The 13708-nt window shown below is 44.6% G+C and overlaps 1 protein-coding gene across 1 annotated transcript in view; it reads right to left on the reverse strand.

Moving 5' to 3' along the window:
* FGF2 (fibroblast growth factor 2) overlaps window positions 1-11156 on the reverse strand; it is a gene marked incomplete at its 5' end in the record, with an annotated part of 33113 nt that extends 21957 nt beyond the window's left edge. The window contains one exon of the mRNA XM_081332155.1: window positions 10970-11156. Within this exon, the coding sequence (XP_081188281.1) occupies window positions 10970-11156 (187 nt within the window). The remainder of the gene's footprint in view (window positions 1-10969) is intronic.
* Between the last annotated feature and the right edge of the window lie 2552 nt (window positions 11157-13708).

Raw genomic sequence — 13708 nt, forward strand, 5'->3', positions numbered from 1 at the left:
CTATTCTATTCTATTCTATTCTATTCTATTCACTTTCTATATTTCTATTCTATTCTATTCTATTCTATTCTATTCTATTCTGTTCTGTTCTGTTCTGTTCTGTTCTACGTTCTGTTCCATTCCATTCCATATTTTCTATTCCATTCTGTTCCACTGTCAGAGCCCATCGGAGGCAACCCAGTCAGCCCAAACAGGAGTTACACTAAGGCTACGCAGCCTCTCCTCTCAACCTGAACCCCTCCTTACCTTTCCTTTTATCTGCATCCTATTTTTAACTGCCGGCTCTGCCCTGCCCTATTTTGTCCTTGAGCACTCGTGAGCTCATCAAGAACAGAAGGTAACCGTGGGGGAAAGGCAGGGCAAGATCTGCAAGATCCCCATTTGCATTTGACTTTGCCATCCCATCTGGTTCGAGATAACACACGAGAGAGAGAGAGAGAGAGAGAGAGAGAGAGAGAGAGAGAGAGAGAGAGAGAGAGAGAGAGAGAGAGAGAGAGAGAGAGAGGGAGGGAGGGAGGCAAGCTTCCACCGCCCCATTCTCTCAGCGGAGGCTTGCCACCCATTTATCTAATGCCTGAGAAGAATCGAGCAATTTATAACCATTGACCTTAACATTTTAACACCACGGAAGTAAATGACCAGCGACCGATGTCCCTTTCCTTTGATTGAAAAGGGAAGGTTTTACTCCCTTGTCAATTTTCCTAAACCCATCAGCTCAGTTCTAGCCAAACAAAACAGAAGCGGAGGCTCAGCATTGTTAAAAGGAGCCAGAATGTTGCCCAGAGAAAAAATTCATTTTCCAATCCTCCATCTGAGTTCTGATTTTCGATTGCGAAAAAGAAAAGCTGTGTTTCACGAGCTTCTGTTGTCTTTTCTTCACCGGTGGAGAGTTTCTGCAGATTTAATTGCAGCGTTATTTGTGGTTGATCATATCCAGCCATCCTACCTGGTACTTGCCTCCGTTTCCCTGCTGAGTAAAGCCAGACAGGAGGAGAGCAGTTACACACAAAGAACTGGGTTACAAATAAAGGTAACGGCAAAGAAAGGCTGTGTTAGAACCCTTGAAACGACAGGCGATCCCACATGGTGAAAAGAAGCGCGTAAGCCAAACTTACTCCCCTTCGGAAAGGCGCATTTACCGCGCAATCCCAGGAACCCTAAAAAAGGAAGCCCGGCCAGCAAAAGAGCCTGGGGATCCGAACGAAAGGCGGCGGTCCCTGCAGTTGAACTAAGAATGAAAAAGATGGGAAGTGGCTGCTTCTTTAAAAGCTCTCTTCTCTCAGGGATGCCCGAGATAGTGAATTGCATGCAGAAATGAATTTCTCCTTCCGTTTCTGATCCGCGCAAACACCCAAGCGTGAACGCCGTCACCTGATAGCTTGGGTGCCTGTTCAATTCGTTTGCGAGAGAGAGAGAGAGAGAGAGAGAGAGAGAGAGAGAGAGAGAGAGAGAGAGAGAGAGAGAGAGGATGAGGATGAACGAATTTTGCAGCGCGTTTGCTTTCAGCTTTCAACGAAGAAGGGAATGTTCTCCACTTCTCGCCTCAACTTTTTCTTTCCTCAGGAACCAGAGGCAAGGGCTTTCTGTTTGTTTGTTTGTTTTACCACGAGTTGACAGTTGGGCAGAAACCAGAGGGGGAAAAAAAAGAGTTTCGGGCTTCGTGGGAACCGAGGAAGCAAAACAAGATGCAAAGTCTAAAATCTATAGGCTCATAAACCACCCCGGTTTCTTGAAACAAACCAGGATTTCTCTACCCCAACCTTGAAACCATGGATCGAGTGAATCTCTTTACCGAAGAATGTGTGTGTGTGGAGGAAGGGAGGGAGGGAGGGAGGGAGAGAGAGAGAGAGAGAGAGAGAGAGAGAGAGAGAGAGACACCTCAGCAAAAAAGAAAGAAAGAAAAAGAAGTAGTAGAAGAGGCAGAGAGCCCCTGTGGGTAGGAGTGAGGATGGGGAGAAACAGCAAGAAGACCAGGTGGGGTGGGGTGGGTTAATCACTAAACCTTCCAGTGTTTAACCAAAGCAGCTTTTGCATTTGTCAAGCTCTGCTAGCAGGGCACTGGACAGGCCTGGCGGAGCTGCTGAAGGTGAACGGGAGAAGGTGAGTCTTCGCCGAGAAAATCTCAGCGCCCATTTTCTCGGCGAAGACTTCTTTCAGGGGATGCAGCTTCTGCCGCCCCTTTCTCTCAGCTGCCCAGCTGAGAGAAGGGGGTGACAGAGGCTGGATCCCCCGAAACAAGTCTCCACTGAGACGAGAGAACAAGGCGTTTCTCTCTCCCCCCCCCCGCTTTTGCCACTTTTGTGTGTGTGTGTGTGTGTGTGTGGCCCATCTGCAAAGCTGCCGAGGAAGGAGAAGCGGGATACTGGTTGGGTGGGGGAGCGGCAAAAGCGGGGGGGGGCAGAGAGAAACGGCTCCGCCTTTGGTTCCCCCTCCTAAAGCACAGGGGCGCTAGAGAAAGTTTGGAGTTGGGTAAGGAAGCGCAAAATTCAGGAAGGAAAGCGGGGCGGCGGGCGAACGGGAGACCTGCTGATGTTTGGGGAGGTGCGCGCCGGGGAAAAGGCCGGGAGAGGAGGGGGTCCGGGCTGGGGGTGGAGGGGTGGGGGAGAAGGAGGCTTCCCGGGCTGGGGGGGGGAAGCAGAAGCGAGGGATCACGACTCCTCCCGCTTGGCTGCTGCCGCCGCCTCCTCCTCCTCCGCCGCCGCCTCTGTCTCTGCCGCTGCTAGGAAGGCTGCCGGTGCTGCGGCCGCCTCCGCCGCCACCACTGCCTCCTCCACCCAACCAGTATCCCGCTTCTCCTTCCTCGGCAGCTTTGCAGATGGGACACAAACACACACACACACACACACACAAAAGCAGAGAGTTCCCCTTCCCTCTTGTACAGGAATGAAAGGCCCCCCCGAAGGAAGCCCAGCCTCTTCACCGCACCGATCCGCTGAGGAGGAAAAAAGCTTATTTCTATTGCCACGTGCAAACTAAATTAAAACAACTTGGGAAGCTCGCCCGTGGGCTGCATTTAGAAGGATTTGGGGGCTTTTGTGATTTGCTTCGCCTAAAAGTGCCTTAACCACGACTAGCCCATGGCTCCAATTCAACAAAAAACGCTCTCTCGGTGCCTTCCAGATGCGCGAAGGTCACCCTGACTACAACCAGCCTGGGATTTGGAAAGGCTTCCCAGGTTATTGGGACAGACTGGCTTGAATACTTGGGGTAACATTTTTCAGGAGGAGGATCCTTATGTCCACCCCGATAGGGCATCTTCCCCTCACAAATCTTCCCTTCCCTTCCCTTCCAAGCGGGAGCCCCGCAGCAAATGACCAGCGTTTGGACAGCGTGTGAATGGGCGAGCGTCGCCGTCCCCAAACAACGCAATTCCTTGCAGCGATGCGGACAAGAGGGATGCGGACAAGCGGCCAGACTGCGCTCCTGCCCTGCCTCCCCAAGGGCTCGTGCGCGTCCTAATGGCTTGCGCGCGGCCTCTCGCGAGGTTGCTGCCCCTCGTGAGCCCGCTGGCTGACGCTGGCTCCGTCTCTCTCTCTCTCTTCCTTCCTCCCTCCCTCGGTCTCCCCCTTCCCCTTTTCCGGCTCAGCCCCACGTCACCAGGAGACCAAAACGGGGACATCATGGCAGAGCGGAGGAGACACAGGAAGCGGATCCAGGTACCGGGCTGGCTTATCTCCTCCCTCTTTTCGCAACCGCTCTGCGGGATGAGTTTCCCTTTTCCTTCTGGCTCACCCCCCCTCCCCCGCCCGGTCACCCTTCCCTCCCTCCTCCCCCTCCGCCTCCTCCGAGGCCGCCGCCAGTCAGCATCTCTCCTACCGTTTTTGCGGCTTTTCCGTCGCCCCTGCCACCGCTCCCCCTTCCCCACGGAGCCGGCCGCATCCAGCGCCTTCTTCCTCTGGAGGGAAGCACCGAAGCCTCGGCCGCGCGCAAGTCCTCTTTTTTTTTGTTCACTGGAGTATAAGCCGAAGTGGATTTTTTCAGCCCAAAAAGTGGGCTGAAAAATTCGGCTTATACTCAAGTATATACGGTGTATATATATATATATATATATATATATATATATATATATATATATATATATATATATATATATATATATATATATATATATTTCAATTATTTATTTTACGTCTATATTATACATTACAATATTCCTTTAGATATATTTCCTAAACATGTGATCAGCACTGCCAAAACGGACAGCACCAACAATTTGTTCAGCATTGTGAACATACCCATTTAAACTTCTCTATATAGCACCTGAGTTAAGGTATTTAGTCAGGCACAGAATTTTGTTTGATACATGTACTTCAATCTACAACAAAAATATTTATACATAAAATACTCTTACCATGTATTATCAAACAAACAGATTTGAGAACTATGTTTTATTCTATGTTCTAATTTCTTTGATGGATTAAATACTTTGCCCATGCACTGTTGAAATACCAGATTAGGGATAGAACGTCTGGAGAATATCTATGTGGTTACTAAAAACTAACATAAAATTCATGGTACATAATGCAAGAAAATAAGCGATGTCCTTCTTTTGTATTGTAAATCATGTTGCAGGATCCAATCTGAATTTGTCACCGGGAACAAGAGGTTTTTACCTTCCAAGCTTTTGAACTCATGCTGAAGTCCATCTTCAGGGAACTTCTCCCTAACAGAATGTGTGCTGTTACACGTATGGTATTTATAGTGCCTATTGTAAGTGGCTTTTCAGATGTTGATTGGGGTGTGTTGATGGCTGGCTTTTAAGTCATTAGCTGTCATTTGCTTGTACTGCTCAGCCTTTGCCTTCTAAGTACTTCATAGGCTGGCAGTAAATCAGCACTCCTGTTGACTGATGAAGATGGGCACCAGCAGGAGTCCAAAAGCTCAGAAGACAAAACTCTGAGGTCCCTGTGACCGACTCAGATTGGTTCCTGCAACATTATCCTGGAACATGTATATTGGCCTTCATTCGTGTAAATCATGTATTACCAGACAAATTGAGTGAAAATGTTTCAAGGGTCATTCAACAAGATCTTGGACTGATTGATCTCAAATATCTAGAGAATGAGTACATGCTATGTCAAAGAAAAAAGTGAATTTAAGAATCACTTTGGAAATTAAGAATGTCTACGATTCAATGGTTTAGGCACTCTTTGTTGATAGTTATTTCCTAAATGGTTATCATTTTATGACATTCACCCTATGGCCAAATTCTATTTCATACAGGTATGTCTTTTATAGCTAGATAGATTAAACTTTCCATATCATCTAATTTCCAATTCAAGAGATATTACAAGCCTCGAAACCCTGTTGGGTAATTCCAAAATAAAACATGATAATCAGATTTTAAGACTATTTACCATGATACATTACACTCATTGATGCTTCTCTTGGGACTTTCTTTGATGTGCTTGAACTGAGAAGTTACTTTAAACTTATTTGATAACTTAATTCCTTTTTAAATTTTCTACTGTAAAGTTGAAGCTATCCTCTACCATTAAATGTGTCCTCTCGATAGCACCAAGAGTGAGATTACTTTTTAATATTTTCTTACTCATGGGAAAACTCTCCATGAACAGGGTGTCATACAATATTATAATCCTTCCCTTGCATTATGGGCAAGGGAGAGGCAGGTAAGCTTTAATATAACCCTCAAATTCGAAATACTGAGATGGGAAAACTCTACCATTGAAAAAAGCCAAAATCCACTACTTTCATATTATATCTTGTATGCCATCTTGAACTTCTTGCTAAATCTAGTAAGAATCACTGGAGAAGATCCTGATGCTTAGAAAAATTGAAGGAATTAGAGAAAATAGGCTAACAGAGGGCAAGGTGGCTAAATACTATCACCATTGATACAAGTACAACCTTACAAGCTCAAAACAGCAGTCACTGACAGACATTCTTGGTGAAATTAGGTCTATCAAGTCTTTGAGAATCAGGAGTGACTCAAAAGAACAATAAAAAAGAGAAGCATTTGTGAATAGCCAGAGCAACAGATATAGATTGTAGAAAAAGATTTTATAATATGCAGAATATAGTTGGGGGGGGGGGGAAAGAGAATGTGGGACTTTTCTAAGTAGAAAAGTAGAAAACTAATATAATTGGAACCAGTGTAACAGGCAGTCTGCAGCAAATGCTACCTGAAATAAAGGGCACAATTATAGCTGCATGTGCTACAGGAAAATATAATATGCAGTACTACTAATAATAATAATAAGTTGGAAGGGACCTTTGAGGTCATTTAGTCCAACCCCCTGCTCAGGCAGGAAACCCTATACCATTTCAGACAAATGGCTGGCCAGTCTTTTCTTAAAAACTTCCAGTGTTGGAGAATTCATCACTTCTGGAGGCAGGATGTTCCACTGGTTAGTTGCTCTAACTGTCAGGAAGTTTCTCCTTAGTTCTAGGTTGCTTCTCTCCTTGACTAGTTTCCATCCGTTGCTTCTTGTCCTGCTTTCAGGTGCTTTGGAGAATAGCTTGACTCCCTCTTCTTTGTGGCAGCCCCTGAGATATTGGAACACTGCTATCATGTCACCCTTCAACCTTCTCTTCATTAAACTACACATACCCAATTCCAGCAACCGTTCCCTATATGTTTTAGCCTCCAGTCCCCCAATCATCTTTGTCGCTCTTCTCTGTACTCTTTCTAGAGTCTCGACATTTTTTTTACATCGTGGTGACCAAAACTGGATGCAGTATTCCAGGTGTGGCCTTACCAAGGCATTGTAAAGTGGTATTAGTACTTCACGTGATCTTGATTCTATCCCTCTGTTAATGCAGCCTAGCACTGTGTTGGCTTTTTTGGCAGCTGCAGCACACTGCTGGCTCATATTTAAGTGATTGTCCACTAGGACTCCGAGATGTCTTTCACAGTTACTACTATTGAGCAAGGTACCACCTCTACTATACCTGTGCATTTGATTTTTCCTGCCTAAATGTAGAACCTTACTTTTTTCACAATTGAATTTCATTTTGTTAGATAGTGCCCAGTGTTCAAATCTGTCCAGATCCTCCAGTATCTTAAGCCTATCTTCTGGAGTATTGGCTATTCCTGCCAGCTTGGTGTCGTCTGCAAATTTGATGAGTTCCCCATCTATCCCCTCATCCAAATCGTTGATGAAGATGTTGAAGAGCACTGGGCCCAGAACGGAGCCCTGGGGCACCCCACTACACACTTCCTTCCATATAGATGCAGTTCCATTGAGGACCACACGCTGAGTACGGCCTGTCAGCCAGCTACAAATCCATCTGGTGGTGATGCTATTAAACCCACATTTTTCTATCTTATCAAGTAGTAGGTTGTGATCTACTTTATCAAATGCCTTACTGAAGTCCAAGTAAATTATATCTACAGCATTCCTCTGGTCCACTAGTTTTGTCACTTGGTCAAAGAATGCAATAAGATTTGTCTGGCATGATCTGTTTTTGACAAACCCATTTTGGCTTTTAGTGGTAACTTTGTTCGCATCAAGGTGTTCGCTGATTTGTTGTTTGATTATCTTTTCCAGAATCTTCCCAGATATTGAGGTCAGGCTGATAGGTCTGTAATTTCCTGGATCTATTTTTTTCCCTTTTTTGAATATGGGAACTACATCAGCTCTCTTCCAGTCCTCTGGTAGTTCCCCAGTGCTCCAGGATCTTTGAAAAATATAGTTCACTGAACTATACTGAACTACTACTCAACTACTACTGAACTACTGAATCCTTGGTTCTCGCAAGTGAACCTCTGACAAGTAAGTACCATTCTGAAAAAATGGGATCTAAGGAGAAATAGTAATATAACAAATGATTAAAGCAACAAGGATAAGAACTGAAGAATTGGTTGGCTGAATGACATTAAGCAATATGAGGAAGTACGCTTGGCATCTACAAATATAGGGAATGTGATATGTGTAATGTGGGGGCAGAGTCAGGATTTAGTAATAAGGAAACGGTATCCATTATAGAGGTAGACCATACTGCAAACACGGTTCCGGTATTTTAGCCCACTCATGATCTTAGAATAGCAGTAAGAACTTACAACACTAAATAGTGTAGGTGTAGAATGCATACCATGAGACAGGATTCCTAGTGCTATTAGTTAGGAACAATGTATTCTATCTTACTATCTTTCTTAATTAATTTGGATTTTTTTTTTACATACATGGAAATGTAAGTTGAAAAGATAAGGGGAAAAACTGAAAAATACAAATCACAAAAGGAAAACAGTGCGTGGATGAATCCAAAATTCTTTGAATGAGACTTAACAGGTAAATAATCTAATATGTTTATCTCGTATTCCAGTGAATTAGGTATACTTATCAAGGCTTACATCCCAATGGTCTTAATAGTGACCTAACAGTTATTTCAGAGTAAGTAAGAGTAAACATGATTGAATTGTTAGAGGGAAAAAACAAAATAAACCCCTCCAGAACAAATTTGAAAGATATATTTCAGCATAAACGTAATGTTGACGAATTGTTACTTCACCATCAAATGCTTTAGTAGTTAATCTAGACCACAAAATCTACATGAGAAGCTACAGAGAAGTATATGACAAATAGAAGAAAGCTGTTATGTCAGCTCTCCAATATTAACTGAATTCATAAATTATACTAAATCATGTAACCATATTTTTACTGAAAATTCTCAAAGTTCACACCTCGTTAAATCATAAAGCATGGTTTACTAATCAGGATGGTGCATCACATGGCTATGATTACTAGACATCTGGCAAAAGGTGATGTCCTTTTTGACCACATGTTTTCCATCTCGCAGGCATAATCTTAAAATCAAATATTGTCCAGCTTTATGAGTGTCTGGGGGGGAATAATTTTTACAACAATAGTTATTCAAACTTTCATGTATTATGACATTGTAAATTGTCTGCTTCTTTCTTTCCTTCATCTCGATAGCCTAGATATATGATATTTATTTCCAGAAACCAGCACCCAGCCCCTTCAAATCTATCATCACTGTAGGATGTAGATCACATGACTCATCATACATTTCTATGGTGAAATTTGAAAAACGAGTCATTAGCAATTATATTATCTCTAGCATATGTTCTTGAAAATAAAGATTTGTTGGATAAACACTGTGATCGAAAAACCAGTCTTACTGATGTTGGAAAAAGTAATTATATATATATACATAGGCCTAAATTCATTTTTGCAGTTTTTTGCTGTACTTGTCACAGATGACCAGAAAGTTGAACAGAGTAGCCTTCTTTTCTCATTTGTCCTCCTTTGTCTATTAGCCCTACACTGGGCACTAAACCAGTGTAAAAACTAAACTTTAATTACAGTTTAGAGCACCATGTCAAACTGAATTGTCATTGCACACAAATGAAAATGAAAATGTGAGGAAGATGCTAGCAGGCATCAGGAGCCACTGTATTCTGTTGGACAATGTGGCATGCTTTGTGAATGGCACAAATTGCATCACTTCATGCATTTACACAGGCTGTACAGTACTGCATACATGTTTACTATTTATAAAATACATGATAAAGCCACACACAGAGATACACAACAGCTAAATTTTCCACAGGCAATTCTCTCTGGCAGAAGGAAAGGATCAAATTGATTTAGGTGACAATCTTGCTGACTTCTAAATGTGTTGAAGACTTACTCCTAGGTAGACCTACAAAGGATTGTGGTGCAGATACCATAAGAGCAAATTGACAAAGCTGAACCTTCTGTGCCCAAATATACTAAAAGTTTGTTTAAATACATACTGCAGCCAAGAAATTAAAAGACGCTTGCTCCTGGGGAGGGAAGCCATGGCAAATCTAGACAGCACACTAAAAAGCAGAGACATCACCCTGCCAACAAGTGTGTATACTCAAGGCTATGGTCTTCCCAGCTGCAATGTATGGCTGTGAAAGCTGGACCATAAGAAAGGCTGAGCGCCAAAGAATTGAGGTCTTTGAACTATGGTGCTGGAGAAGACTCCTGTGAATCCCTTGGACTGCAAGGCGTTCAAACAGGTCAGTCCTAGAGGAGATCCACCCTGACTGCTCTTCAGAAGGCCAGATCATGAAGTTGAAACTCAAATACTTTGGCCACCTAATGAGAAGGAAGGGCTCACTGGAGAAGAGCCTAATGCTGGGAAAGGTTGAGGGCAATAGAAGAAGGGGACGACAGAGAATGAGGTGGCTGGATGGAGTCACTGAAGCAGTAGGCGTGAGCTTAAATGGACTCCAGAAAATGGTAGAGGACAGGAAGACCTGGAGGAACGTTGTCCATGGGGTGGCGATGGGTTGGACACGACTTTGCAACTAACAACAACAAATATTTAATCAAGGAGGCATAGCTAGCAATGAAAGGAGTTGTTTTTGGATTGGTTGCTAAAGCTTAGACCAATTTCAGATAAAACTGGGAGACATGAGTATTGCAACACTGAATAAAAACTGAATAAATAATTGAAAGTAATGGAGATTCTCAATCATCCTGGTCGTAGCTGTCTCAAAAGTGCTTTTTCAAAAAGCAACTGGACTGTTTATTCCTTGAGGAAAAAGAACAAAACATTTCGTTTCTCATCCAAGAAACTTCAACAGTTGTGATTTGGGGCATGGGGGAGCGGAAGGACAGTTGAGACTGAATGGACTGTTACAGAGAGTGCTAAAGGATCAGAGGACTGCAAAGAAATACAATCCTTCCATCCATCCCCACCACCGCCAAGGGGGTCAGAAGCTATCCTTCCATCCTCATCCTCCTCTTCCCCCCCCCCCCCATCACAACTGATGAAATTCCTTGGATGAGAAACGAAACGTTCTCCTTCCTCGAGGGGGGAAAAACACACTCCGGCTGCCTTTCGAAAATGCACTTTTGAGACAACAGACAGGTAGGTAGTCCTCCCGCCGCTTGATTTAACTCTCTAGAGAAGGTCCGTGCATTCCCCGTCCGTGGAATCTGGGGACCGGCAAGGCGGCTGCCAAGAGGCCACGTTCGGTCGGAGGCGAAACCTGAAAGCTGCTACTCACTGTGTGGGTCGCTCTTTTCCCGGACTCCGTCCACTCGGCCGTCAGGGTTAATCCTCAGGAAGAAGCCTCCGTTTTTGCAGTACAGCCGCTTGGGGTCCTTGAAGTGTCCAGGCGGGAAGGGGCCACCGCTACCGCCGCCTCCTCCGTCGTCAGGAAAGGTGGTAATGCCCCCCACCGCCGCCGCCATCCCCGCCGGGCCCGCCGCCACAGCCGAGGGCTCCCCTCTGGACGCCCTTCCGCCAGTTCTCCCCGCGCCTCGACGGCTCCCTCTGCCGCGGCCCCCCAGTATCGCCTTTCGACGGCGGCCCCGCGGAGCGCCTGCCTGAAAGGGAGCGCTGCCTCGCACGGGGAAGGAAAAGCGGGGGTGGGGGAGAGAACGGGGCGTCCGCGTCGCCCTGGGTCCAGGCCCGGCTTTCCTTCCCAAACTTCTCGGCGTCCGTCCGCAGCTCCGAGCTGGACGCTCAGTCAGTCCTTTTGGCCAGGCGGTTTGCAGAGCCCGGCCGGCTGAAAGCTTCGCCTCCTGCTGTGGCCCAATGCGAGAAGCGAAGGAGGGGAGCCAGTAACCGACGGTGGCTGCCTCGGGAGGCCCGCTCCGTCCGCGCTATTATTTACTTGCTTGGTGCCCCCGGCCGCCCCCGGCCCCACCTCCTTCCTGCTCCCCCTCCTCCCCTCGGTGCTTCCCTGCTCTGGCTCTCTGCGAGAGAATCGCTCGCCCTGGCTCCGCTGCTGGAAACTGGCAAGGATGGAGAGGCGAAGAGGTTCCTTCCCGCCTCCTTCGCATCCCTTCGAGTAACCCTACCCTGCCCGGCGCTCGCTCGCTCCGCTCCGGGGCCCTTTTTTGGGCCAGCTGTGGAAATCCCGAGTTTGGCAACTGTTCCTGGCGCGATCAGACCCCACTGCTGCTCCACCGTAAAACGGGCCCTCGGGCTAATCTAGAGGCCCCGGGACTGCCGGTAATCTCATAAGGGATAATTTGCGATTCTTTCGTGACAGCCGATGGGAACGTTTCATGCCTAAAGATACCAAAACAAAAAAAAATCGAGGTGGTCGTGTAGCACTAAGGAATCAAATGTGCCCATTTAGGGATTTTTATTTATTTTTTGGGTGGGGAGGCAATGGAGGCAGTTGTTCTGATCCAACACATGGAGAAGTGTTTATACTGCATGGTACAGTGTTTGTAATAATTAGTTGGATCGATATTTTTTATTCAAGCGAATAAAACTCCTTATTTAAAGTATAGCCCCATGTGTTTCATTGCTGCTTTTTTTTTTTTATTGAAAAGTTTTAAAAATACAGTTTTCCTTTAAAAAACCCCCTTCCCCCTCCCTCCTCCCCTCCCTACCTCCCCCCTTCCCCCCCTCCCCCCCTCCCTCCTCCCCCCCCCACCTCCCCCTAACCCCCCTCCCCCCCCCCGGACTTCCCAGAGCTAAATACAAGGTATATATATATAAAAAAGCAATCATAAACAACCATATACTAACAACTATAAATTCTAAAATCCCTCACTCTCTAACTTATATAGGATCAAACAAAACTTAGCATTATTAAATATATATAGAAGACAAAATAAAAAAAGAAAAAAGAAAACGAAAGAAGACTTATTCAAATGCTAGATAAAACTTCTTGACCCTATACTTATTCTGGATAAACTCAATCCATTTTCTCCATTCCATAATATAATGTTCTTGCGAGTAATCTTTCAAATAGGCCGAAATCTTCGCCATCTCTGCCAAGTCGGAAACCTTTAAAATCCACTCTTGTATAGTCGGCAGTTCCTCTTTCTTCCAATATTGACCTATCAAAAGTCTTGCTGCCGTAACTAAATTCAACATCAACTTAGAGTCCACAACTGTAGCGTCAACAATTATTCCCAACAAAAAAAATTGCGGACAAAACTTTATCCTCCGTTTAAAAATCTTCTGCATATTCCACCAGACTTTTATCCAAAAAGCCTTGACCTTTTTACATGTCCACCATATGTGAAAATATGTTGCCTCTTCATCACCACACCTCCAACATTTAGGCTGATAATTCGGATACATACTTGCAAGCTTTTTAGGATCTAGATGCCATCTATAAAACATTTTGTAAAAGTTCTCTCTTAAACTTTGAGCTTGAGTGAATTTTACATTCCTCACCCAGATCTTTTCCCAGTGTCCATTGTAATAACTTCCTGAATGTTTTGGGCCCATTTTATCATACAATCCTTAACAAGCTCTGTTTCTGAATCAATCTCTATCAATGCAAGATATATCCGTTTAATATGTGCTGGTCCTTGATTTCTAATTTGCTTTATCAAATTTTCATCAGTCATTGCAAATCCATTTTTTTGGTCTTCTTTCCACCTGGCCTGTAACTGAATATATTGAAACCAAGTCTGAACAACCTTCTCTTCTCGCAAGAAACTATATGATTTCAAGCACCAAATATTCCTTTCCAAACTTAAAATTTCCTTGTAAGTAGTCTCATCATGTTTGAAACCAGCATGTATATTTTCTATTGCGTGTTTTGGGATTGCCCACAATGGTATCTTGCTGCTTAACTTATGTCTATACTTCTTCCAAACTCTCAGCAATGCCTGTCTTAAAATATGCATCCTAAACACAGTATCTACCTTCTTATCATACACCAAATATGCATGCCAGCCAAACAACAGATCATGGCCCTCAAGATTTAATAACCTCGATTGTGTCAAATTAATCCAATCACTTATTCCTACTAGTGCAGCAGCTTCATAAT

This window comes from Vipera berus (genome assembly GCF_964194415.1).
Source record: "Vipera berus genome assembly, chromosome: 7".
In the NCBI taxonomy this organism is placed as follows: Eukaryota; Metazoa; Chordata; class Lepidosauria; order Squamata; family Viperidae; genus Vipera; species Vipera berus.